This window comes from Bombus vancouverensis, chromosome 11 (genome assembly GCF_051014615.1).
Source record: "Bombus vancouverensis nearcticus chromosome 11, iyBomVanc1_principal, whole genome shotgun sequence".
In the NCBI taxonomy this organism is placed as follows: Eukaryota; Metazoa; Arthropoda; class Insecta; order Hymenoptera; family Apidae; genus Bombus; species Bombus vancouverensis.
This window is the reverse complement of record NC_134921.1, coordinates 5,517,156-5,544,244: the sequence shown is the minus strand read 5'-3', so window position 1 is coordinate 5,544,244 and position 27,089 is coordinate 5,517,156. Positions and strand designations below refer to the sequence as shown.

General features: G+C 33.4%; 2 protein-coding genes and 1 long non-coding RNA gene across 3 annotated transcripts in view; 1 reads left to right on the top strand and 2 right to left on the bottom strand.

Moving 5' to 3' along the window:
* LOC143303305 (metabotropic glutamate receptor 1-like) overlaps nt 1–17,821 on the bottom strand; it is a 49,467-nt gene extending 31,646 nt beyond the window's left edge. Inside the window, exons 1-2 of the mRNA XM_076622564.1 lie at nt 17,312–17,821; nt 11,024–11,822 (exon numbers count right to left, since the gene is read on the bottom strand). Of these exons, the coding sequence (XP_076478679.1) occupies nt 11,024–11,594 (571 nt within the window). The 5' untranslated portion in view covers nt 11,595–11,822; nt 17,312–17,821. The remainder of the gene's footprint in view (nt 1–11,023; nt 11,823–17,311) is intronic.
* Nucleotides 1–27,089, top strand: part of LOC143303306 (uncharacterized) — a 341,397-nt gene that overhangs the window by 163,702 nt on the left and 150,606 nt on the right. The window lies entirely within an intron of this gene.
* Nucleotides 1–27,089, bottom strand: part of LOC117159281 (uncharacterized) — a 174,794-nt gene that overhangs the window by 124,292 nt on the left and 23,413 nt on the right. The gene's annotated exons all lie outside the window — the stretch shown is intronic.

Genomic DNA, 27,089 nt, shown 5'->3' with positions numbered 1-27,089 from the left:
AGCAATTTATTGGAGGAGATGTGACAAAAATTCCGTAGACGAAGAAATAAAGAATTTACACAAAGTAGTTCATTTCAATGCAACCTCGCATATCCCTGTAAATCGAACAAGTATTTTATTTTCTCACCTCAATTGTCACAAGATACCACACAGAATAACTTATTCTTCGCGGCCTAACAAACGGCATAATAATACCATAATTCCTTGGAAAAATATTTATCACGAAACAAGCTACAGAAAAAAGAATTTTCTTATTGTTACGAATAAAGCAGTTTCTGTAACATAAATGTCTTCGTTCCATTGTATGGAATTTCAATGTAATTTCATTCTCTTTCTGTGCAAATCGAACAAGCTATTTATGCGCGAGTACTTGTCACAAGGCGCTATGTGGAATGTGATAATCCGATTTTCACATTCCATTCGAAGGACCGACTCTGGGGCAGCTTTCGATCGAAATCTTGGTGGGAATAGCACGTGTATGAGAAGTTATCTTCTTACACGTTGCTGGATGCGTTCCTTCTTTTTCTTTGTATGGGATGATGGCCTGTTTGAATGTTCTCACAGGCTGAGAAAAAGGTCGTAATTTTGGTATGGTTGTCGTGATTATGGGGCACAGGAGCGTCGTCCACGATAAATGTTGGATTGACCTAGTATTCGTGGATCTCCTCGTGGATTCTGTTAAGAAGTTTATCTACGGTTAATCTCAACCTCCCTTGAGCGAAGGAAATACAATTCTGCTTTTTTTTCGACGGCAATCTGATTTGTGCTTCCCTTAACGACCCTACACCTTCGCCATTTTCTTCTGAATGTACCTAGTGTACTACAGTCGCCTCCTTATAACGGTGTTTGCTTTTTATTCAAACTCTCGTGGGAATTTACTATGAGGTTAGTCAGACAAGGGAATATTATAAAATTTTAAATAACATTGATGCTGTTTAGATTAATAGAATACAATTTAAGGTTCAACTTGATCGACGATAAATAGAACTACTATATGACAAATAGACCCCACTATTATACATAATACTATTGTATATGATTAATGCATCCCCATATAATTATACATATTTCTACATTATTATACGTATGCATCTAAAATTGGAAGATTCAGATAGAATATTTTAATTTCAAGTTCTAGAATTATTAAAATCAGGATGTTTAGTATTCTCTTGATAAAGTTTTTAGATCACATTAGTCGCATGCGTAAATTATTATATGCATAATGAGACAAGTAGTGATTCTATTTTATAAATCGTACAATTTTTTGACACACGTTCGCTCTCTTGTAGAATCTCGTGAAGTATTGTTTTCTTAAACCATTAAGAATGGTAACGCATCATATGCTTCGTGCAAAGGAGTTCGTGTTACTTTTACGAATCAATATGGGAAAAGCAAATAAAACCATAAGTTATAAGTTAACCATAAGTTACAACCAGAATCATCAAGATTTATTTTTTAATTATCAGTCACTGTAATTTAATATAAATCGATATTTCCAATTGACGAAGATCAACATTCTTCTAATCCTTTTTAAGCAAAGCTTACTTGTATACTCTCATACTTGCAACAATATCCTCAGTCAATATATCATAAAAGAAAAGAAAGAGAGACTTTAACGATACGCGATGAAAAAAAAGAAATTAGTGAGTATCTGAGTAGTAGTATAGTATTCGGTGACATAAAAGAAATATATGGTTTAGCGTAGCAGAGAAATTTGTCTGGCGCTTGCACGGTCGACTTTTACTTCTCGTCTCTATTTTTCTCTTTATCTGTTATTTGTTTAGGCAGATCCACAGTGGTGCACCTCAGCGAATGATTTGCCTTACGTGTTCTTATAGACGTTTCGCAAGACGTACGTGAATGTTCGTTCAGTATCGTGAAAATTTTTATCAGATTGCCACAAAGTAGAAGATTTCTTCCCGCTACTCAGAATGACGAAAATAGCTAGAAATATTTTATTCGTTTCTCGGTGAATATTTTATACGGCTTCTTCGCTTTCCGTGTGCAAATACTTGCATGACGTAAATAGGCGATAAATTTAAACCCTCTTCGCGATTCTTCATGTAGACTGTGATACTTGTAGCATCAAAGAAACGTGTTGTTCGTTATGTTGTCAAGTAGTTTCGAGAAATATAACAATGAAAGGACTGTAAGCGATGTAAATTGAAAAACTTTCTTGAAAAAGGACATATAGAACGAAATGCAAACGAATAAATCGCATTGGAGGTTTTAGTATATTTTTTTTAACTCAAATAGTTAGATGGCCTTTAAGAAAATTTCTTCCTCCCCATAAAATGTAAAATATCAATTTGTTCTTTACAATAATTTCATTTTCGTGATGAATTAATTTTTCTGTCACATCTTTATGGATCCTTTTTACATAAATTAGGAAAAATGGAGTTTTTACAGTTATCATAGTTCCATTCCTACAAAAAGTCCACAGTTATAAAGTGAAGTAAAAGTTTTTTTTCTGAGAAAGACCTTCTAGCGTTATTATGATTGTCTTCATCTGTATAGGAATTCAGGCTTATGTTAATTGTTATTTTCCGAGCGAACGTTTAGAGCGAACGTTTATAGCGAACTGTCATTCATCAAAAACAATGTCCTTATACGGAATGCAAAGAATTTCAGGAAATATTTCGTATACCTTACTTGAACAAAGCTACATGTCAGAAGCATTCGATTGGAATGCGTTTCACATGTATTTTATCTCTTCCGTCGTGGAATATTTGAGAAATATGTGTCTATCTGTGATGAATATTTCTGCAAATATTTCTTCAGTGATGATTATATTAAACTCACTGATATGATTCATTGTGAAAATATGACAAAATACCTTTTCTATGGAGTTTCTCTTTATGGAATATTGCTGTTTCACAGAAAATATAAAATATATTCTGTGAAAAGCGATGTTGTGTTATCGAAACAGTCCTGGAAATTCTGAAGGTGAAATTTTCTTAAGAAATTGAAAAAAACGTATCATATTGTTTGTCGCCATCGAATATTGAAAAGATAGTGCTTCGATAATTGAAATGTTTCCACAAAATCGTCCTGGAGAATAGCTTCGATTCTGTTTATACCGACATTAAAGTTGGGTGGAAAGCTTATAGCTTCCCTCTTATACCTTTCGCTTCGATAACCGATAGTTCCATTAAAAGCTCCACTAATGTCCTCGACGTCCAATGAAACAAGAGGAACGGAAGTCTGTTAAGATTGCGGTTACCGTGTACTTTAGCTCGAGAACAATTTTTATTCAGATTTTTCGTCTTTTATTCAGATTCGATATCACAGCTAATCATTCCATATCTTCGAAAGGAATATACGGAATATTAAACTTCCGATTCCAATACTTCTTTATATTCCTTCAAAAATATAGTGTCGAGTCGATAGAGAAGTAATATCAATTTACTGAGTGTAAAATGTCTACTTACTATGGTGGGAAAAGAATTTTAATCACTGCGTACTCTACAAAATTGTGAAAAAAAATTCTAAAATACAACATTCTACAGAATTGGGAAAAGGCCTCGAATTTTGTTATTTTAGAACATTTTGGTTAGTTTTGATACAAAATTTTGTCGAAGTAGAGATTATTCCATTATTATTCTGCATTAGTATTATCTATATTATTATTCAATTAATATATATATATATATATATATATATATATATATATATTATATATTATAATGTATAACAAATATATTAATAACTACAACATGTTATAAGTAGAAAAATGATATTAATAAATCTTTAATAACAAACAATTATCATATGAAATAATTTTGAAAGTATAGAAGATGAAATTTTCGAAAGAAGTGAAATATACGCGAGTAAGGAAAATAGGACCGTATATGGTCAGACATGCTTAGAATCACCTCGACACAAAAATTATATTACGCTATGATTATTTTTCGACATATTACTATGAAATTTGCTGGTTTAAATCATAAAATTTTCGATAAATATAATATCTCAAAATTATTATGGATTAATTATAGAGCGCAACGTGTTACGAAAGAAAACAGAAATTTCATTAATATTGATACCGTATGAATAATAACTTTACTAATATGTGTTTACAATACGTGTTTATTAATGTTAATTCACGTTAACAGAGATATAATTAGTATCTATACATCTGATAAAATTTTTACAGTGGACAAAATGATAATTCCGTGAAATCGTGACTGAAATTGCATCATCTTTCATAAATTGCCCATTATCGTGAATTTCAATGGGAACTCAACGAAATAACATTCTACAGGATAAAACTGATCTACAACAATGAAACAGAATACGAATGTGTGCAGAGAATTTTGTTTCGCGGTTTTTGAGGTAATGGGAGGATATTGGCGAGAAATGGGAGAATATGTCATGTCACCGCGTTTAGAATTTTAATAGCCCGCGCGGACGATAAAACGGTGATTAATCGTTACCTATCGGCGTTTTTCGCGAGATTTCATGGGCACTATGTAACATGACGTTTCACGCCTTTTCAAATAATTGTTTCCTGCTCTTCTATTGATACAGATACAGACTTCATTTAGTTTTTGATATATTTTCTTTTAAATCCCGAATTTTCACGAACTTGAAATATTTTATAAAAAGATTATTACGATGTTTAACCGAATAATCTATCATCACAGTCACAAGATGTATAAAAAATATTCTACAAGTTTCTGAATTTATAATATTTTTACGAACAACAGAGTTCGAATTAAATATTACATATATTGTTCATAAATGATTTATGCGATTGAAATATCAATCAAATCAATTTGTTCCATTCAGAAAGTAAGAAAAATGTAATATTGTACTATGCTCGGGAATATTTTTAATAAAAATACGATGTTTCAAGGAAAGCCTACAAACGCCATTTATAATTGACTTTCATTAGTTGCTGACAAAAAAAGAATTAAAATCCTGAATGGAATTGCTAATCATTTAGGTATCCATTTCTCTGTGAAGCATACTAATCAAAACGGTATGATTGATATCTTGGCTTTCGTACGTGTTGTAGTCATATTTCAATAAAAAATTCGAATAAGAGAAATTAAGCAATATTTTCTGTTATTCCCTCCCTGCCATATCTCATATTCGCATTAATATGTAGAAGTTACGACTGACTAGCTGCTGTAAAAAACAATTTTGCATTAAAAAAGAGTGAATTTTTTCGTAACGCAAAAAATGTAATCATTACTATAAAAGATATAAGAAGCGTAGAGAAATAAAAATTGTGTAAAAAGTGATTTAATGTTAATAAAAATGGGGCAAAGAATAGAACAATAGTTATAAAAATAGAATGGAGTCAGTATAATACTATTCTTTAAAAATAAAGTACTGTTAATTACAAATTAAATAAAAAATATCAAAAGACAGTGTTCAAACGATTAAATATAATCAGCGAATCGAAAACAGGTTTCTTGTTAAGAACAAATATTTAGAGTTCTTATCAAAGAAAAAAGTTTCGTGGCCTTACTAACGAGAAAAGGTTAGAGCAATGACTTTCGTAGTACATTCTGTCCAAAAATTCGCGTGTTTAAAGAATTTGAACTATTTAAGGAGCTGACGCTCAAATGTCTGCTTAAATATTCAACATTTGCGGTCCACTACTTTCACTGGTCGGTCAAGACGAACGTCACAGCTAAGCAGAATATTCGCAGAATGAGCCACATATGTTTTTATGATGTCCTAAACAAGGAACTCAGTGATGCTATATTCAAAACTCATCGGAGAATTCTATTTCAATGAGAAGATATAGTGGTTTCTGGTCGAACGTGATTCGACTTCGAACGAACTTTCATTTAATAGTAGTCGTGCATAGACCATTAAATGCAAATGAGCAGCACTGGTTTTCCCAGAATAGTTTCAATTAGTTTGATGGATATCAAATTTATAAGGAGGAGCATGTGTATTAAAATATAATTTTAACGGGAAACGTAGAAAATTAATTTATTTTGTTCTAAGATAAGATGCTCAATGCGAATGAAAAATAGAGTTTCCATGAATTTTTTCTTATTTTAAAAAGTAGATGTAGATCTCTAAGAAAGAAATTAAACATATAATGTTAGCAGGAGATTTACAAAATTTATTGCGCTTTATTTTGAAATTTATATTGATTTTTGATATTTTGATATTTACGAGCATATGATACTGAATGAAAATGAGAAATATTTAGTTTCTGTGAATTCTTCCTTCAATGTTATTTCACAGATAGAGAATTCATAAAAATGTTTATTATACTGAAAATATAATTTTAATAGAAGATTTCGAAAATTTATGTATTTTATTGTAAAGTATAGATTTAAAGGCTCGTATAACGTTAAATGCAAATGAGAAGTACTGAGATTCTCTGAATTATTTTTATAAACTTATTTCGATAGATAGATACGAGATTCTTAAAGTGAGATTGTCTTCTAGGAATATAACTTTAATAGGAGATTGGGCGCACAAACATATATCAGGAATATGTAATGTGTTAGCACGATGTAATAATACGTTGGAATCGGAGGCGAGTTAGTTGCAAGTTGGAAACTCAGTTGATCGTTATCTGTCAAAGATGACAGGTGGATAGTTAATCGATCGTTAAGCGTCAGAGTTTCTGGTCGGGTGTTAATTAAACTGTTAGCGATTATTCCATCCGTGGATTATACTTTTGTTGCATGTAGAATAATCTGATTTATTTTTTCGCAAGTAATTCTTTTTCTTCATCTTTTTGTATGTAATTTCTGAGAGCTCGCTAACTCGATTCATTTACATTCCTTCGAAATATTTTATCTTTATAATGTGAAGATATTTGGTTGTCTTATAAGTAATATGCAATACGTGCGTTAAGTGAAAATTACTTTTACATATTGTTTATTAATTTACCAATTAACGATATTAACGAATTGATAAGATACAATTTTTCAAATTCACAATTTTTAAATAGAATAATCGCATCACTCATAATTTGTAAAGTTTATTTGTAACATTTCATTTATTTTATTACGAATTTCAGACAATTTTTATTGCTCTAAATTTAGCTTTCAGAGAAGGTTCATTACAAGTATAAATTAACAAGACTCGATATTTTCATGAATTTTCATATCAGATGCAAACCGAACAAAGATTGGAACGGGTAGTTCGAACTCGGTAGTTTACGAGATACATGCTAATGAAAATTGTATTCATGCATTGATGCATAAACTACCCATAAATTAGCTATCCTCTTAATGGAACCCTAACAAAAGTGAAGTGCTCATTCACAGAAATCCTATACTCAATAGTTTGAGCGTTGTTAGAAAATTTGAATTTCATTCATTGGGTCAATCGATTCGTTGCGGGTCATGCAATGGGAGGAAGGAATAGAAATTATAGAATAAAATAGAATTCTATATCTGTGATCAGGTATTAGGTCGTCCGAAAAGTTTCTTTCGTTTTATAAGGAAATAATGGATGCACAACACTTTCCGTTTTATATTATTCTATCAAATTAGATATGATCCATTTTGTTCTATTAAAATAAAGATCACAACGTTCGATAGAATAGGTTCCATGTTTGTATAAAGATGCATCGTTGTAAAAGACGGTCTGTAAAAGAAAGACACTTTTCGGTCAACCTAATAGTATCATGTACAAATGTGTTATGTTTGACATATATGGTATCATACTTGATATCTATTTATATTTTACATATTTGATACCTACAAAGTGTGATATTCTATCGAAAACCACGTGTAGCATTATAGTATAATTTCTAAATTCTATTTCCTCTTCTCGATGGTTTATTACCATACAAGCTTATCACTGTACTGTGAATATTTATGCAAATTCATATCTTCATGAATATATTATCGTTATAGTTAAGAAACTAGAACTTAGATAGAAAATTACTTTGTTTATTAAATATCATAAGAGGTGCTATACTTTGATTATTTTATACATTTTATACATTATAACATTTTTATACATGATGCTCTTTTGCATCTTTAAATTTTTCATAAATGCATAAAAATCATTCTAACACTCCATAATGTTTCGTTTCTTTAAACCATCACCTTTTATTCATAACGGATGCTATCTCATAGGAATCGAAGCATAAAATTTTGCGAAGTTCCCAAGTTCTTTCAAATTTTCAAGCTTCTTCTCCTAGATAATCCATCGCTATAGAAAAATACCTGTTACTAATGTCTCACATTGTACGATGAAAAGCGTTCAAATATTTTTAAATGCTTTCGTATGTGGCGTTAAAGCTTTATGTCAAGAAATGACGTTTTTTAATAGGTTAATAGAGTTTGTCCATAATGCACCGCTTAAGAATATTTCACGGAACTCTCGACGCAACATATAACGTACATGAATATCATCCAAAAACAAATCGATGGTCCATGTGACAGGTCTATAAATAATTACCCATTGTCCTACGGTGGTCAGTTTGACATCGTTATTGCAGCTCATCAGTTCGCGCGATAATAACGGCGAGTAACGATAATGGCCAGAGGCCTGAGAAAGTCGGCAAATAATTTATGTTACGCGGCGTCGACATGCAAGCTCGATTACGTTAGTATAAGCAATTTTCTCGTCACTGTCTGCGCCTTGTCTTTTGTACGCATTAATCGAATTTCCGTTGTTCCATTCCATCAACGCTTTTAATCACTTTTAGTTGTCTCATATAATTACCAACGAATGGCTGAATTTTCGCGACTTCGCAAACTTCGAATTTCTCACCGTCCTTTTTTCCCTTGTCATTTCATCCCCTTTAATGTCATTAACGAGGGAACTGCACCGTCAATCTTTTGCTCTGCTTCTCTACTTTCAACTTTTAACGTTTGGTACATTTGTGCGGTAGATGATGTCTTCAGTTTTAGTTTTTGGAAATTAATGAAACGTTTACCATTTCTGCGTCGGAAACGAATTTGATAATATAGTTTTTTATGCAACATATTACAAAAGCTACGGAAATACAAAATTATCGCTACTTTATGGAAATAAAATAGAAATTGTATTAGAGAGATTCGTATAGCATTGAGCGTTTTGAAACTTTAACGATGTTTATTTCAACTGTACTGTGAAAGCAAAATAAGGATTTCTTGCTATTATTAATTTTCATTGTATTGTTGGTTAAAAATCGTGGTTATTATATCAAATTTAAATTATTCAAGAAATGCCTATCAACCATTGAGGTAGTCCAAATAATTATGTAGCGAAGTACATGGAAAGAAATATACATACATTTGTTCATTTTCATATAAAGAATGATGTAATGAAATATTCGTGATACAAGTTTCTTATTAAAGAAATCAAGTTATTAAAGTAAAGAAACATAATTTTATCAGATAAAGATATTTATCAAAAATATACGCAAATTTTCACGAGGACAGTTGTGGAACTCGTTTCACGAGCAGTTTCTGAAATTGTCATTCTTGGAACGTAACAGGAAATTGTCTTGACTACAACAGTGTCCTATTTGTACTTTGTCGTAAAAGCTCCAAAATTAACAACATGGTCGGCATATCTCGCGTTAAACCTTGTTGTTGACAAGGTTTACAACACTCTCGCAAAACGTGATTACCTTTGATTCATTTTTCATTTCTGGATTCATTTTTAAACTTTCTGGAATATCTAAAACACTTGTTGTTTCCACGATAATTGAATCATGTTAAATGAATTCAAATAAAAAGTAATTACGCTTTGTATTTGCGTTTTACTTTTCTTTGCGCTGATTGTATCCATGATCTTTTCTCTTCTCTAGAAGTTGAGTTCTAATAAGGAACAGAAATTCCTCGATGCTCGCGAACTTTCTCCAACATTTAATGCAACCCTCGACTAAAAGTTTTTATTTTTATATATAAATATATGGAATATTTTTCCTCTTTGTAAATGTCGGCCCGATACTTTTCATTCTTCGTCAATATTTCTTCCTAGTTTCTGGATATTTTCCAAGCAATGACAAAGAAATAGGGAAAACCAATGATAGAAAGCGTGTGTGCAATGATGGCCAAAAGTTAATACAAATAGGCTTTTCTTTTCAAATTTGCTGTGAATATACAAAAGGAACTGAAGAAACGTAAAAGGTTTTTATTTAATTTTTTACGTAAAATATAAGTTTCGAATTTAATATTTCGAGTGTCTGAAGTTTGAGGTAAATGTGAAATTATACGTCCAAAAGTTATATTTAAAAAAAACAGTTGGATAAAGTATCATATTTCTTACAGATTTGCACAGAATTTTGTCAAAACATCTATTCTAATAGACTATTATTCATCACCATATAAAGGATGAAAGTTCCAAAATTCTCCATCTTTGGTCTTTTGTCTTTCAATCTATTATATAATAAATAATATTCTACAAATTTACACATTATTGTATAGGAATATTTTTTCTATACCATTGATTTTATTCACCACTGACATAAATCCCAGAATATTTTCATCAGTGGTTTTTCTATGTTTCGATTTGTCGATCAAATTTTCGAAGAGACGTTAACAGTCACGATAATTATCGGTGCACATTTAAACAGATAAAAGCGAGCGCCATGCTACGAGGATTATTTTTCCTTTTGTCTGTCGTTTATTGTCGTGAGTACAAGGGGCAACCGAGGTAACGTTTCAGGAAAATCGTTACGTCGTCTTAATGTCGTGGCTTCGCTATGCAACCTTGTCCTATTAAGATACAACAAACGACATGACGTTGATTATGCGGTCGCTTAATTGTTAGACCGACGACCGCAACCAGAGATTATTTCAATGACGCTTTATCTGTTCTCGAAGCTGTGTTTACTTGATTAAATATCAGCCACATTTCTATGAACAGGCATTCAAAATTTTCTTTCTTTCCACAGCAAATAAATCTCTATCTTGTTTTATTTATAGCTGTGAATTATCTTCCAGATTACTTCCTACACCTTAACATCCTTTGCAAAAAGAATATTTGAATCTCAAACTAATAAAAATATTTTATACATAACGTAAACTAACATAATCTACCAAAACCGATAATCGGGCTTTTCATCTCACCTTTTATGGGAAGGTTTCCAACTTACCTTTTATGAAATCCACGGCCATTTCGAGGCCGTACGTGTCCTTATCGCAGTCGTCTAGGATGTGTGCTCCAATTTTCACACCAGGCACAATACCCTCTTCGTTGAGCTTATCCAACGTGTAAAGCATCGCCTCGAGTGCCTGCACGCCTCCTTGCGGCATCACAGGGCCGCAGGTAACCGTTTCCCCCCTTTCATGCACCATCATTAAACCTCCCAACACCAAGTCACCCTCGACCACAGCTTCTTTTTTCACCAGCCAGTTGCCTGAGATTGGCGTGTTTTGATCCATCGATCGAAATTGCCGACGACCGTGTCGAATCAGATGATGTGTTTCCGGGTTCTCGAACCGAAAAGGATACGCCCACTCGCGAATCCAGTCATCGTGATTGTTATACCTTTCCTCGTCTATCGAACTATCACCGTCGAAACTTTCGATGAAATCCGCTGATTTCTCACGGTCGATGTAATCATTGTCGTCGAAACGAATTTCCTCGAAACTATAATAATCGTCGCTCGGCTCGCGATGGGCCGCGCACATGCAACCGAGCAGGGCAACCAGCAGAAGCTTCATGACTTCATAGTTCTGAATGGTTGGGCTCTTGAATGGTTGTGGTTAGCCGATGACACGTTTTCCTTCGCCAAGTTTGATGTAGTCGAGCTTTAGAACGGTAATGCTTGCTCTTTAGCGAAGTTGTTGAATCGACCGTTTTTGGGAAGCGTTGTCGTCGAGACACAATATTCAGTTTCTTCGTGTATGAAATCGCGCATCGTGATGGCGAATGACGATATCGTGGTCTGCCTGTTTCGGGGAAGAAATTTCCATTTGTTTCACTTTCCAAAGGAGTTGAGCTGAGCATTATTCGATGGTAATTGTCGAAGTTTGGTGAGATTAAGCGGAGGTACAAAGAATGGAAATTGATGCTGTATTGCGGCGAGTTACAGGCCAATGGTGATTGTACTAGAGAGATTTATCAGCATAATTCATGTAATCGTTCGTTCCACGGTGAATCATCATATCGTTTTCTAATTTTTAATTCCTGATTTGCGTACTTTCTTTTTTGTTATTTATAATTAATTTTATATTTATTTCATATTGTCAAAGCGTTAAAATATATTTCGATTGTACGCATATAAAGTTTCGAGTTTAGGAAAACCTTTAGGTTCGAAGCATTGATTTCTCGGAAAGAGTGTCAGAAAGCAAACAGTATGCGTAGGTACGTCGAAGTACATAAATAAAACGTTCTGTTTGGTGTTCATTAAATTGAATGTTCATTAAAATTTGAAAATCAATCAACTATTCGTGTCGCGTGTATTGTATTACTTATTCGTGAAATAAAAGCTTTTCAATTTGCGAATCGTCTTCTACGAGATTGAATGCTCGTAGTTTCATATTGTCGTCAAATCAGCATCGTGAATTTCTCACCAGTTTGCACGTAGCGGGCCCAATGGCGCTTTTCAACTTCTCACAATTAATATTTAATGTGAAATTCATAAACACTGTTTAAAACTGTTTTGTTTCACTTTTGAAGTTTTTCATATAGGGAAAAACAAATTTTGAAATTAACACGAAATTAACAAATGTAAGAATATTTAAATTGTCCACATGGATTTATATTACGGAACAGTCTGTTAATTATTGTTTCATTACTCCTTCGCAAACAACATTTTCTTTATATTAAATTTCATACAGAAATTTAATTGACACCCACTACTAACCTTTTCTTATAACTTCGTACTTGTTACCTTTTATTTCCTTCCTATTTAATGATGTATCTCGATTTAGAAGCGAGCTTTTGATGAAACGAAAGAGTTCTGTTTGTGAAATTCTAATACTTAACGTAAATTAACTTTGAAATGAATTTAACACGAAGGATTTAGTCTTTAAATGTTGAATTGTGTAAACAGATTTTGATTCTTGAAATAGGATAATGATAACTTTATTTAAAACAGAAATAATAATTTAAATCAATTTGAAAATGTTTCGTCTCAAAAACAATTTTAATTATGAAACCTTCAATTTCGTGGTTTAATTGAGCGCCATTCTTTCAAGATATAACTTATAACGCCTGCAGTAATTGTGTTTTAATGAATATTTTGCTAAAAAGTGAAATAAAACTTACAGATGTCAAAATATATTTCCTTCTGAGAAACAGGGAGAAACCAAGGAGGATAATTTTTTTATAAACCACTTCGATTTTCGTTAGGTTTAAGACAAAGATAAGATTTCGGATCAGAAGTCTGAGATCTAATCAATTGATTACACGTATAGTATGGGCCAAGATATAGCGATATATCGTAAATTAGGAGGCGACGCTATCTTACTGACCAATTCTGTTCTTCAAGATTTCGAACAATAAAAAGGGTGCCAAACGAATGGCTAACAATAGTTCCATTACAAGTAAAAAAAGAATTGGATGTTAATTATTATTTTATCAATGTAAAATGAGATGGACAAATTGTAATATAAATATAAATTTTTATTTCAACATACTGTATAGATATGATATATTGACTCTATTAATAATTTTTACGTATCTGATATAGATTTGCTTATTTACTTATATTTCTGACAACTTACTTGTTATGCCACATGCGTTAATTTCATATCTGACTGATTTCACGGCCTCGCTATATCGTGATCTATATTACCTATAGCCCAAATAATTATAACTTTTACATATCAACGGGATCAAAGGCCAGATTACAAGTAGCACGAAAGAAACAGCGAGATTTTTTGATTGGATAATTTTGTTGGAAAGTTGTGGAACGCGCGGACCAGGCGGTACCAAGACGACGAAAGTTTAAATTGCTTGTGATTTTCATCGGGTCGGTCGCGTCGATAACGACCTGACCCCTCTACGAAACTAATTACAAACTTCGACATGCGGTCTCCTTTCGTGTCTTCCACAGCTCATCGAACTTCCTTTTTCACCGCGTTTATTCCATCGATGTTTCGTCAGAGCTTCCCGCTGGTAATTTATTACGAAAGCTAACCTGTTGCACGCAGGATTCGCGAATGTTTCGTTCGTCTTCTCTACGAAATTCATTCTCTGACACGTTATTCCCTCCCATCCTCCCCCTCCCCTGGCCCATGCATTTTTCGACGATATCTCGCGTTTTTGAAACCGTGACCCAACCATCGTAACTCGAACTAGATCGCGTTACCTGTTGCATTTTTCTACTGAAGAAACAGCTTTCGGTTGCAGCGGCTGTGGCTAGTCGTGAAACGATCGTAGATTGTCTAGAAAGTTCCTTGACGACGATCGATATCGAGTACCTCCGACGCCTTGCATCGCTTCTAGTCGACGTGTTCCAAGTGGCGCTGTCGTATCTTTCGATGGCCACTTTGTCAGATGCGTACAGGAGGACGGTGTATTGTGGCCATTCGAGGGTTTTCTCTCGAGGATTCACTCGACGTGGAATAATCGAGGTGGCTATTGGATGGAAATAGAGGGGTTGAAATGTGGATTTTCGGAGGACGTTTATTGGAATGGTTGGAGGAATAATCGAGCTGGTTATTGAAAAGAAAACAGAGTTTCGTAGAAGAGGTTTGGCGAAAGGTTGCTGGATTCGTTTTATAAATTGTAATTAGATGGAAAACAGGATTTGGAAGGCGAATTCTGGGAAAAATTTTGGTAGAAGATTAATGGAATACTCGAGCTGGTTATTGAAAGGGAAACAGAGTCAGGAAAGGGAATTTTGAAAAGAATTTTGGTGATAAGTTGGTAGATTTGTTGTATAAATTATAGTTAGGTGGAAGAAAAAGTTTAAAAGATGGATTTTCGGAGAAACTTTGCTGGTATGGTCAGTAGAATAATTAGGCTGGTTATTGAAAGGAAAAAGTGTTTCAGAGGAAAATTTTTATGGTAAATTGATAGATTTATCGCATGTAAATCATAATAGAATTGGGTTTGAAAGGTGGATTATGGGAAAAAACTTTGCTAAAAAATTAATACAAAAACCGGGTTGATTATTGGATAGGAAACAGAGTTTAGGAGGTGAATATTGAAAAGAACTTTGATAGGAAATTGATAAATGTTTTGTTCATATTAAAAAATGTACTTTCTTGTAGAGTGGAATAATCATTTTCAATCACGATGATGAATTGTCCTCGGAAATATCTAAGTTTGCTGTTTAAAGAACGGAATTTGTTACCAAACTGTTTTACCAATTCGTTTCTAAGTAAATAATGCTCGTGTGTGGTCAGACAAGGAGTCGAAACTGCAATTAAAACTATTCTTTTACAGTTTTATTCTCCAACAGTATATTTCGTTATTTTTTCATAAAACGAATTGAAATTTTAATCAAATTATATTTAAAATTAATTTAACAAAAAATTATTGTACCTTTGTCAGTGCATATTTTTTATGGAAAATATAGTATTTCGATACTCTTGTCATCTCTCTGTACTGTTTGATACTGTCATCTCATTAATTGTATAAAAAATCATCCCTAACAAAAGAACTGGTAATATCATATTACACGAAACGGTTCTTCCTAGTATTTAATGAGCAGTTCAATAATAGTCATGCACAAGTAGATAGTCAATGAAATACGAAAATTCGGCTTGTACAATTCCTGTTGCGGTATTACCGTTAATGGACACCAATAATTATCTAAACATTCTCATGCTTATTTAATATATTTCGCAATTCTGAGGATTGTAACGATTTGCTTATGTGGAAATAAAATATAAATATTTATATCCTACCACTATTCACTGATCATAAAAAAATTATATCGATTAATCGAATTAATGTTATGTTACACGTAACTGTAATTTGTCCTGTATCACTGTTTGATTATTGCAGACGAGAAGATCGTGAAAACGATAGGAAATTAAATGAATGATTGTTACTAACATATCATATAACATTCATATCGAAATTCGGAGCATACATATGATTTTTTAAATTTTTTGTAAAAAATTAAATCATTATGAAATCTCTGATATGGAAATCTATATAACTTTTGGGACTCTCTCATAAAAAGAGTATCGAAAAGTGGCAATTCTCGAAGGAAATTATTTCCCTAAAATCAGTCGAACACAATTTCTCAATAAACCAAAAATATTTTCATTCAACTATATCATGAATTACGAATAAAATTCTTTTCATTTTTTATTTTTACATGAACGTAAATTATTTTTCCAAAATATATAAGTGAATTATTTAAAAATAAATTATACAGTAAAAACGAATTTTATATTGATAATATACAACATGACATATACGAACAAAGGACTTTTTGAGATAACTCGGCAAATATCTGTGAATAGAATTGATTCGATTGTTAACGAACTTGTTTAGGAAGAAGAGCACAAAAGAATGGAACTCCTTCGGTGGAAAATAACTGGTTCGCGAGGCGCATCTGTTCGTTCCTACGAGTATGAGATTAATCTTTAAAGCTTATTTACTCGGCTAGGGGTGCGCGGTTTGCGCGATTAATAGGCTCGGTTAGCGGTAGTTCGGCATTTAAACTTGTTTTTTTCCAAGGGAAACATTAATTACGGCGCGAAGGAAATATCAATGCAATACGACTTCGCGCTCTCTTTCCCCCCATTTCTTTGATAATAAAATTTTTAATTAACAAATTTTATACTCTTAAAAGTTGGACCACTTACAAATTCCCCGTGAAAAGAAACATTTCTTTCTTTTTCCCTTCAGTTTTACAATCCTTTTCTCTTGATTCGGTAATTGGAAATTACCAACGCGGGGACCTTTTAGAAATTTCCAGGATTCTTTCAATGGCTGCTTCGGAATTACTACACGAACGTGGAAAAGCATATTTCAAAATGGTGTTCTCGCCTTACCCTTCTCGAAATGTATTTACCAGTTCATGATGGAATTGGTTCCTGGATAACGTTCTCGCGTGCGAAACGAGCACCGGCAAATTACAATAAAACCAAGCGGTTGCCGCTTAACGAATGTGATATTTTTCACCGGTCTTCTCTCGTCAAGCTCTATCGTCGAGGAACCCCAGAAGCAATCTTGCAAAGTGGTTCTCGCGTTATTTCATCTGCTAACCGTAATTGCCAGGGAATTATTTTTTCCCTCATTTTCGTTTCCTGTGTTTTTTCAATGACTCTCGTTTGAGCGTGAGAGCGCGTCCTCTACTTTTTCTCGAGCAGATCGTTAAATCAGAGACTCTTCCTTAGATGTCTAAATCGTATTCTAAATATTTTTTCGAACATTAGTTTCCTAATATATTGAATTTTTCCTAGTGGATCGAACGATTACACCCTCGAATGTGTCATACGATTTAAAAGGATATTTAAATGATGCTTACGTTTCTTCGCGTTGATAGAATTTAGTAACAGAAATTTGACAGAATTCTTCGATAAGACGGAGAGGAAACGCGAAAGCGCGAGAAACGTGGGTTTGATCCTTCCGTCCACCTGTTTGATTCTTCTTACACATTTCTTTAGCCACAGTTACGACACCGCGATATACGATATCCTACGTTTTCCATCCGGTGGAGTCTTCAATTTCAAACAGTTTCTCGATTTATGCTTATAAAATTCTCACAATAAAACGAAATAAAAATTCCGTACTTCCCAAGAAGGGATAGTCAATATTCTGAAAGTTTCTTAAATTCTTACAACGGTTGAATCACAATGAAACGAAGCCGCAAACACGAGCTGGCATAGAAGAGAATCTCTAGTGACGGTGGTTTCAGTTCCGTTGAGATAGCTGATACTTCTCTGTCATGATTTCACGACTTTCCGACATCGTGCCACAGAAAGCCGCTCGAGTAGTAGGAGCACGCGCGCGCGGCTCCGTGCCGTAGCAGCTACTGACTGGCTGTGCGACTGCATCAACACTACCGTCCTGTGAAACGTATCAACCCTCCACCACCCTCTACAATCCCCGTTTGCTTCGTTCCCTACTACCCTACCTTTCTCTTGCTTCTCCCTCCAAACCGTCATCTCGTGTTTCACGCTTGCTATTATCCGAAGGCCTCTCTGTTTCTTTCATTGTCTTACCAGCAGACGCTTAAATCGTAGATCACGATTCCTTTCCTAGGTTAGAGAGAAAAATAAACGTGCTGGTAATAAAAATACAGAAGAATGGAAAGGTTGAATTTCCTTCATTGTTTTTCCCAGAAAAAGTCTCGAAGACTGGTTCGTTCGTCGGCTGACTACCATCCTTAATCTTTTAAGAAGTACTTCGATAGATTATTGTCGTCGAACGTTAGAAGCTAATCCTGCGATGGCCAGAATTGCGAATAAGGAACTCCTGTGCTGAAGAGGTAAAAATGAAGGAGGATGTGGAAAAAAAGTAATGAGAACGAGAGTGTCTTTTATTCATTTCTCGAACAATCCCTCGGGGGACCGGATGTGTCGGTCATAAGGGTGAAATAGGCCATTGATAGGATCTAGTCTACTTTGCTTCTGCTCTGCCTGAGGATTTTTTTACATTGGCTTCTTCGCGAAGAAAGTTGGTATATAGAGATGAGAGTGACGGAAGATGAATTGGAAAATATTAGGAATGAGTGGATAGGGTGAGTTTCCTTTTTGTAAAACAACGCTAGGCAAAATCTGTTAGTGTGATCTTGGTTTCTAATCCTTTGTTCTCAAGTATTCCACATATATTCTACCGCGGTTTATTTACTGGGTCATTCCACCTTAGGTTTACTTTACTTCGCTTTACTCTGTTTTACTTTTTCTTCATTGAAATTTCTTTTTGGGTAGTTTGCGAAGAAAGTTAGTTTACAGAGGATGAGAGTGGTAAAAGATGAACTGGACTACGTTAGAATATTAGAGTATAACTTAATACAACAAGTTTCTTTTATACGACATGGTGTTAGACAAAATTTGATACTGTAATCTTGATTTCTAATCCTTTGCACGTTAGTAACCTACATCTCCATTCGAGATATTTATTTTATCATTTATTTTATTTTACTTTGTTTTCTCTGCATTTATAAACTTCTCTAGAATAATTCGCGGAGGATAATCTTCCATCTAATTGATAATTTATCTTTTTCAGCATTGTATTAGGTTGTCCGAAAAGTTTCTTTCGTTTTATGAGGAAATAATAGACGTTTTTTGTTTTATATTATTTTGCCGAATTACGTACGATCCGTTTTGTTCTGCTGAGATAAACACCGTGACATTTCACAGGTTTAGTTTCACGTTTGTATGAAGGTGCACTGTTGTGAAAAATACGTTTGCGAAAGAAAAACAGTTTTCAGACAACCTAATATAATGTTTTATTGTTGTTCTAGCATGCTCAATAATGTAAACTATAAATTTTGTCAAATATATAAATGAATATATCATGAATAAATAAAGCTATAAACGAATGAGTATACAATTCTCTATATTTGTATATATTTGGATAAAATCATAGGTGTACAAGTAATAGGTGTATAAGTTAAACTTAGCAACAGAACTTTCTAATAAGCCTAATGAATTTCTAGGATCTCATTGAAAATATAAGTCTTCGGATTTAACGCAGTTTAGTTATATATGTATATCGTACACCAGTATATAGTATGTTTTGTTCGAGGAAATGACGGAACTCTGCGCTTTACTGTTTCGAAGTTGGTAATGTATCGAGTTCTCATGAAATTCGGGCATCGAAGTTAACCGGTCTCGCGTACCGATACTCGGGATCCAGTTCTCGAAATAGGAACTATCCGTGAGCGCAAAACTGACGGCAGGCGTCCAATTATAGGGGTGGGTGAATCGTTTAGCTGTGTCAGGAAGACGCGCTATTGTTGAGATAGTTCGAAATCTAAGAGCACACGCACGCTACACCTTTCAGTCGCCGTCGATCTAGAATAATCGAAGTTCTCCGGTTGATCTAATGAAACTTCCCTCCCGGCGATATATATATACCTGCGTTTACCGAGATTAGATGCGAACTTCTCTTCTAGTTTTATTACCTGAAACTCTGTCTACTCTTTTTCTCTCTCGTTTTATCCTTTCTTATGCCATTTTTCTTTTTTAATAGCAAGATCAATCGAGTCGGATGAATAGGCTTCGATTTTCAATACTTTGATCGTTTTTCATACTTAGTTTGATAGAGAAAAGAATAAAAAAATATGTTTCTTACGTCTTGAAGATTTGGAAGCTATTTTGAAATTGGTACAAATTTTTATGTTCACTACCAGATACGATAAGTTGCAAGTGTTTGACTTTCGAAGGAAGATAGATGCTTTTTTGAATTTTATTTGAAAAAATAGTAGGTAACTTGTCAGTGATTATTTCCATTTGTTACTCGATCATTTTAAAGTTTTAAATCCGTTTCATTACAAGATCAAAAATTAATCACCACGAAGTAATTCTAAATATGATGATATCGTTCCTGCAGATTTAATTTGATATCTTATATTATAAATAAAAATATAGTGATGAATTAAAAGTAGGCAATCAATGACTAACTAAATTATTACGTTTGAAATATTGATTTTGAAATAACAATTCAATTCATCTTTTCCAGTTAATCAACATTTTTTATCGTATTGGACATAGTCATGTATTCTGATATTTTTTATTATCGCGTCACATATGCATTAGTATATATTTCCATACAGCTTATGTATTAATCTTTCGTGTATTCGCCACTGTATAATAAAAGTATACTTGACAGAAATATTAATATAATTTTCTTTGCAATTCTCTCGATTAGTCATTCTTCACACTCATATTGAAAAAAGTGGAGAATTTCGATTCGATTTTCACTTGGGACGTATTTCACCGATAAAATTCATTCGATGAAGGAAAGTGACATTTTAAAAATATTGTGGTGAAAAGACGTCAGTCGAGTTTCCATATTTAAACGCCTCTTCGAATTTAGTTCTTTCCTTTCGTTCGCCAGTTATTTCTCTTTTTCGTGAAATTCTAACACATTCGAAGCTATGAAAATATGAATGCTCTTGACAGAATTTCAAAAACAAGTCTAACATTTACGTTACTGTACTTACAATAATTGTAAAAAGGAATAAAAGAATCTTTAATACTTTAACCGTTTTCTCCATGTATTTTTTAAATATACATTTCATACATATTTTCGGGTCAGAAGATATTTTTATTTCCCGCATACACATTTTTCAGGAAAAAGAGATAAAAAAATTAGAAAGAAGAAACGAGTAATTCAATGCAGCAAATTTCTTTCTCTTTTGGTTATTTAATGAAAGTTTAAGATCGATTTCCTTGTCCGAAAATGAATTCTCGTAAAGAAGTCGGAAGTTTTTTGTATCGTAAAGCCAGTTACACGGTTCTTGTAATCATTTCACGTCTAAAAGATTGCATAAAAGACGGATCTCTGTAAGAATGTGCAGGGTACTTGATAGATAAATCTCAATAAAATATATTACGCCTTTTCTTTGTTTCTCGTTTTGCTATATATTTAAACAAAATCCTTTTCATTTAAATTTAGTGTATTATCAATTCTGAATGTTATATTTTCATAGATAGAAATACGGTGGCTACAAGAAGAATTTGTATCCTTGTATCCTTATCTTTAAATGAACAATTTTTTTATTAGGTTTTACATTTCATTTTGATAGTATTAGAATTTAATATGGACTTAATTACTTAGCATGGAAATGTTGTAATAAATAATATAATGGATTAAAAATAATTTTTGTAACACTGTGTATAGTGCCTGAAAATTACTTTTGTCATGTATCAGAATAATTTTAAAATATAAAATAATTTTATGAACTATCCACAAACATTTTCGATCACTTTTCTACAGATTTGTCATATTAAAAAGATTTTGAAAGTAATACATTCAGAGACACCCTTTATATTTTGTTATTTAAATATTAAGCGATAGCCATATCACTTTCCCTTTTATTCTCTCTCTTTCTATCTCCCTTTATCTTCCTCTCTCGATTTAATTAAGTTGGGAATTGGTACAGTCTTTTACCTTCAACCGCGAAAATGTGTTTTCCCGTGACGAATGATTCGCTTTTAAAAATCCTTCTGACAGCTCGGTGACAGTCATGACGAACAATCAAGTTTTTTAGTCGAGTCGATAAATTGATTTGTCACTCCCTCTCCTATATATCTCTTTTTTCTCTCTGAACTTTTGTCTTTTTTTTCTATTCACTCTTTTTAATGTAATTTAATCGCGCTCGTCGCGTTGAAAAAAGTTTGAAGGAGAATGAGCGCAAGTGGTGTGCCTCGAAACTTGTAGATTAGCATCGTAGAAAATATCATAACTGTGTTATTCGGGTACTATACAGCATCGGTGGTATCGATTTTCGACGACAGAAAACTGCACTTTCCTATATTACATTTCCTTGTTATATGCGTACGGAAAGAAAATTGTTCCGTAGGCAGTTTGACTTTCTTCTTTTTAACCTTTTTGTGTTACCTTCCGTTTGTATGACTTGGAAGTAGATAGAGTTTCCTGAAATTGAAGTTACCTCGAACTATAGATAGTTGGAGTTTTCACGATACGTTCGTTATCGAGACTCTAACTAAAAGACTCTAACACTAGAACTGCAGTGATCTTAATAAGCAGTTCGTAATCTTTTTACGAATTTAAGCAACGAACTTCATTTAGGAATATAAAAATTTAATTCCCTTATTAATTAAAATTAATACCCTTTGTGTAGCGGCACAGGAGTCAACGAAAGATTCGAATCGGAAGAAACTCATATTGTTGTGCCTTGGAGTGTCAACGTTGTTTTGGTTTGGTAGGTTTAAAGGTAAACAAACTCCAGACAAAATATTATCGCTGTTATTCGTGATCGTCAACCGGAGTTACATTTGAACTGTTTGTGATCCACCGGTCGATACAAATAGACGAATATGTTTTCTAGCACAATCATTATAGCAAGTCATACAGTTAAATAGCGTGCGTAGAGTTGAACAGTAGCATTGAATGAGCGACGACTACAACCGGTATACACTATCTCTGTACTTGTATTTAAAGTGATTTTAATATACACTGACTATTACAATTTTATCACTCGTTTCTTTAATAAACCAACACGTATAATAATCCACCTCATTCGTAAAATATATTTATATTTTCCTCTAATTTTGTGATATTCGTTTGTTAAATCTTTTTTCCCCCGAAATGTAAATATTTATGTTTCCGTGTTTTAATCGTCGATGGTTGTAGCGTTATATTTATAGCAATAGTAATTCATCTACAGTAAGGAATTATTGGTCAGCTTCTAAGTGACGTATACAGCAAGCTTGCTCGATGAATACCTGCAACTCCACTGCATCTGGTTTCTGTGAAATTTAGGATACTGACCGCACATTCCTCACTGGTATCCCTACATTTCCTATTCGTACATATTACTTTCCTACAATGCCTTACTTAAGAATATTTATTAATCTTTATAATTATTTATAATTGATATCATATTATTTTCAAACATTGCAATTGGTAGAATTTATCAATTAAATAGTGATCGATAAAAATGTTTATAGTTCATGCCCATCTTTAATTTATTTTATCTCAACGATTGTCAATCTTTTAACTTCTACAAGATAGAGAAAATCGTTGAGTTGTAAGGTATAAATTATACCAACTTGCAAACATTGTGAAAATATTTTAAGATTAACTTTTATAATATTTACTCCTCAGCGTCGAAAATAAGAGAAACTTGAAAATGTTTAACAATTAAGTTATACGCATCGTGCTATACCAATTTCTCTTACATTAGGAAATCAATTAATAATGCAGTTAAAAGATTTTGAATTTATTGCTGGAGAGGATTTAGTTATTGGGATTTTTCGACGAAAAGGAAAGCAGAGCGTATATAGTCAGACACGGTGGGCATTATATGTATGTATATATAATATTGTATTGTATAATATGTAAATCGCTTCTGGTTTGAACATGTAAAATTTTCACAACGTTATGCATACTTAATAATAATTCGATCCAACTTATGTATAATTCGAAATTTTGTTTTTCTGTAAAGCAGCAGTTATAATTAATCACAGTTGCTTGCACTGATCTGATATCTACTTTGTTACTAATCACAGTTGTTATTATCACCATAACATCAAAATCATTCGCACTGTTGAACATTTTTTTCTACCATAAAATTGATCTTACTCTAATCATTCTGTCTCATCTAACCATCGTGTCTCAGTTAACGTATTAATGTACCTAAAGTTAATTGAACCTAACTAATTACTATGTAAATGCTATTAAAAATACAATGGCGTTCAGATATTCTTTGTAGCCGCTGTATATTCGTCAAAATGAATCGTTTGACGAACAAATTCGTAATTCCTGAATCGAATTTAACTTGGTTAAGCCTAACACGTGTACATACATAGCTGTAACGTAATAAATAAGAAAGGCAATTATACCGTATCGTGGTCTGCTACGATTTACAACCTAATAGCGGTCGTAATAAATATCGCGTAACAATGTTGGCCATCGTGGTTGGCAGTTGGGAACGAGCGTAAAAGACGACCGACATTATTATCTGGATTGCTTCGCGAAGCATCCAAGGGCTGTCGCCCCTTTCTTCCCTCTGCCCTTCTCGCTCCAAGGAAACCATCCCTCCAGAGAATCATGGAAGTGATAACTAAGTATATTGGAAAAAGCTTCTTCGGGTAGTTGGCGTCAACTGTGTCCAAACGAACCTTTTATAGATACTTTGTCGGAAGTTTCAAGAAATTCAGTACTTACTTCGAGATCATTTGAGGTTAAGGTCAGTTCGTAATGGGAATTAATCGAAAACGTATCGATATTTGATGGCTGGTTAAGTTTTGCTCTAGAAGTGCTGCCGAGTGGTTAGTAATCGAACAGAGTGAAGGGAAATTAATAGTGCTTCTTGTTGATTTTATCAACAATCTGTCGAAGAGTGTTTAAGCAAATTGTCAGATGGGGTGTAAACGAATTAAAGGATTAATAGTTGACGAAGGCATCAAGCGAAGTTTCAAAGTGGAAATTGAAACTGGATCTCCAGTAACGCTTGTGTTAAAGAACTTTTTTACGGCCTGCGATATTTGCTTTGAAATATGCCTCCGTTTTTCTTTTTTATTTTACTGTTCCGTCGTACGGTTCTTTCAAGGAAAGTAATTTCCTTGAAACCGCTTTCTCAACGCGTAGTATAGCTTACTATAAACAAGGCCTCTAATTATTTCCGTGGTTAAATTGGTCAATTATCTCGTACTATCAAATTGTTAACATAATTGTATCGTATCTCATTGCGATATTTGCGTCACAATAATATTCACGTATTCGAAGAGAGAAACTCAAATGGAATAGACTCGCATGGAATATTGTTAATTTCATCTCGATGAAAAATTTCTCGCAATAATCAATTGCACAATGAATTGCAACAATAAAATATCTCCATATTGTATAATTCATTTTGGTTGCTATAAAAATAAAATGTTACTTTTTCCACATGATTAGTTTCCATCGATTTTACGGAAAATATTTATAATTTATATTTTATATTTATCTACATAACTGTATGTTATTATAATTATGACTCATATTTTCCTTTTACATTTTATATTTTCACAAATTTATTAGCATGTGAAAGACGCCATATCTGCATGGCAACTGTAAATTCTATTAAACTCCAAACAATTTTACAAATATTTTTCGTAAAAGAGAAAAAGGAAAGGGAAGAATAATTTTTATGTTCATGTTCGATACGTAATGGCTACGAATAGAAAGGCGAGTGACATACGAACAAAAGTACGACTAGTAACCCTATTCGTTAAGGTCGGCCAGAAAATCTGTTCCGGACACGTTAGAAATCGGCTCGCATTCACGCCGCCGGAGGAAAATAGATTAGACATGTTTTTACGTAGTTACTTAGGAGATCCGTAGAGAATGAGGAGAACTGCCTTCGGAAATTCGTGCCGGAAGACCTGCGCTTTGCCGATAAATTTTCGCAATAGAGGGCGGAGATAAGGGCGTTGTTAACCGGCCGGAGAGTACCGTGTAATCGTGCGTGATTCGTGAAGAAAACTCAGATCTTTTTGTGGAAATCCTTCCTTCCCTTAATCGTACAACTGATCTAGGGTTTCTCAAGTTGCTAACTTGACCTTTTTCACGTAAAAAGTTAAGCTTTTTCATTGCCGATACTCTTGTGTTCTTGGCCTTCATCGAGCATTAATAAAATTTGTAACCAATAAATTGATAATAAAACACATTCATACACTTTGTTCTTGATTTTTAGTTGCTGATACTTCACTCTGTCTCTGATTGATTGATAATTCCCTGATTTTAATTTGTCATTCATGTACGCATTTTTCACAAGCATTGAAGCTTGCACCTGTATATTCTTCCTTTTTTTTCTTAAAAATAAATTCCTGTGAATTTTTCATTCATACTATAATCTCAGATACTGATAACGTTTCACATCGAGTTTCATAAATATTTTTCTATCGCTTGAATTCTGTTCCATAGCTTCTTCAGCCATTCGATAAAAATCTATCGCTCCTTCGTATGAAACGTTGATAGAATAGTAATAATAGTGATTAAGGTAATCGGTATGTTGTACAGGTGCTTTATATGGCTGGGTATCTCGAGAATTACTGATTTAAGTAGTATAGGCGGGTCCCTGGTCAGACGAGTAGTCTACTGCGTCTTATCGACCATCCTTTCGAAGTCTACATTGTGTCTCTTATTTCAGGCCGATTTTCATCTTAACAGACGCACGTTTATACGCTCTTACAAACTTTCTTAAGAACAAAAGTTCTTAAATAAAAGAAACTTATTTCTCAAACTAGTTGCAAAATTGTTAGATTCCGTGTTAATCAAAATCCGTAGTTAATCTTTGTACATAGTTACATTGTTATCTTGTGATCGAATTAAAAATCTTTTATCGCGAACTTGTTAGAAAAAGAAATAAAGATAATAATAATTTGTAAATTTCTATATTCCCCGTTTAATAATAGAGGCGATCGTTGGACACGTCGGAGAAAATTAAGAATCTCCCGATGGAGTGGTTAGAAATTTCTGCCGGCCTTGAGATTCAACGAAGAGTCATTTGCCATGGAATTGCATGCTCGCTGGTACGATTTCTATAATACACTCGTGAGATAACTCCAGTCGTTAAGCTGTCAACCGTGAATATCTAGTAATCGACTTCCATTCAGTCCGCTTCC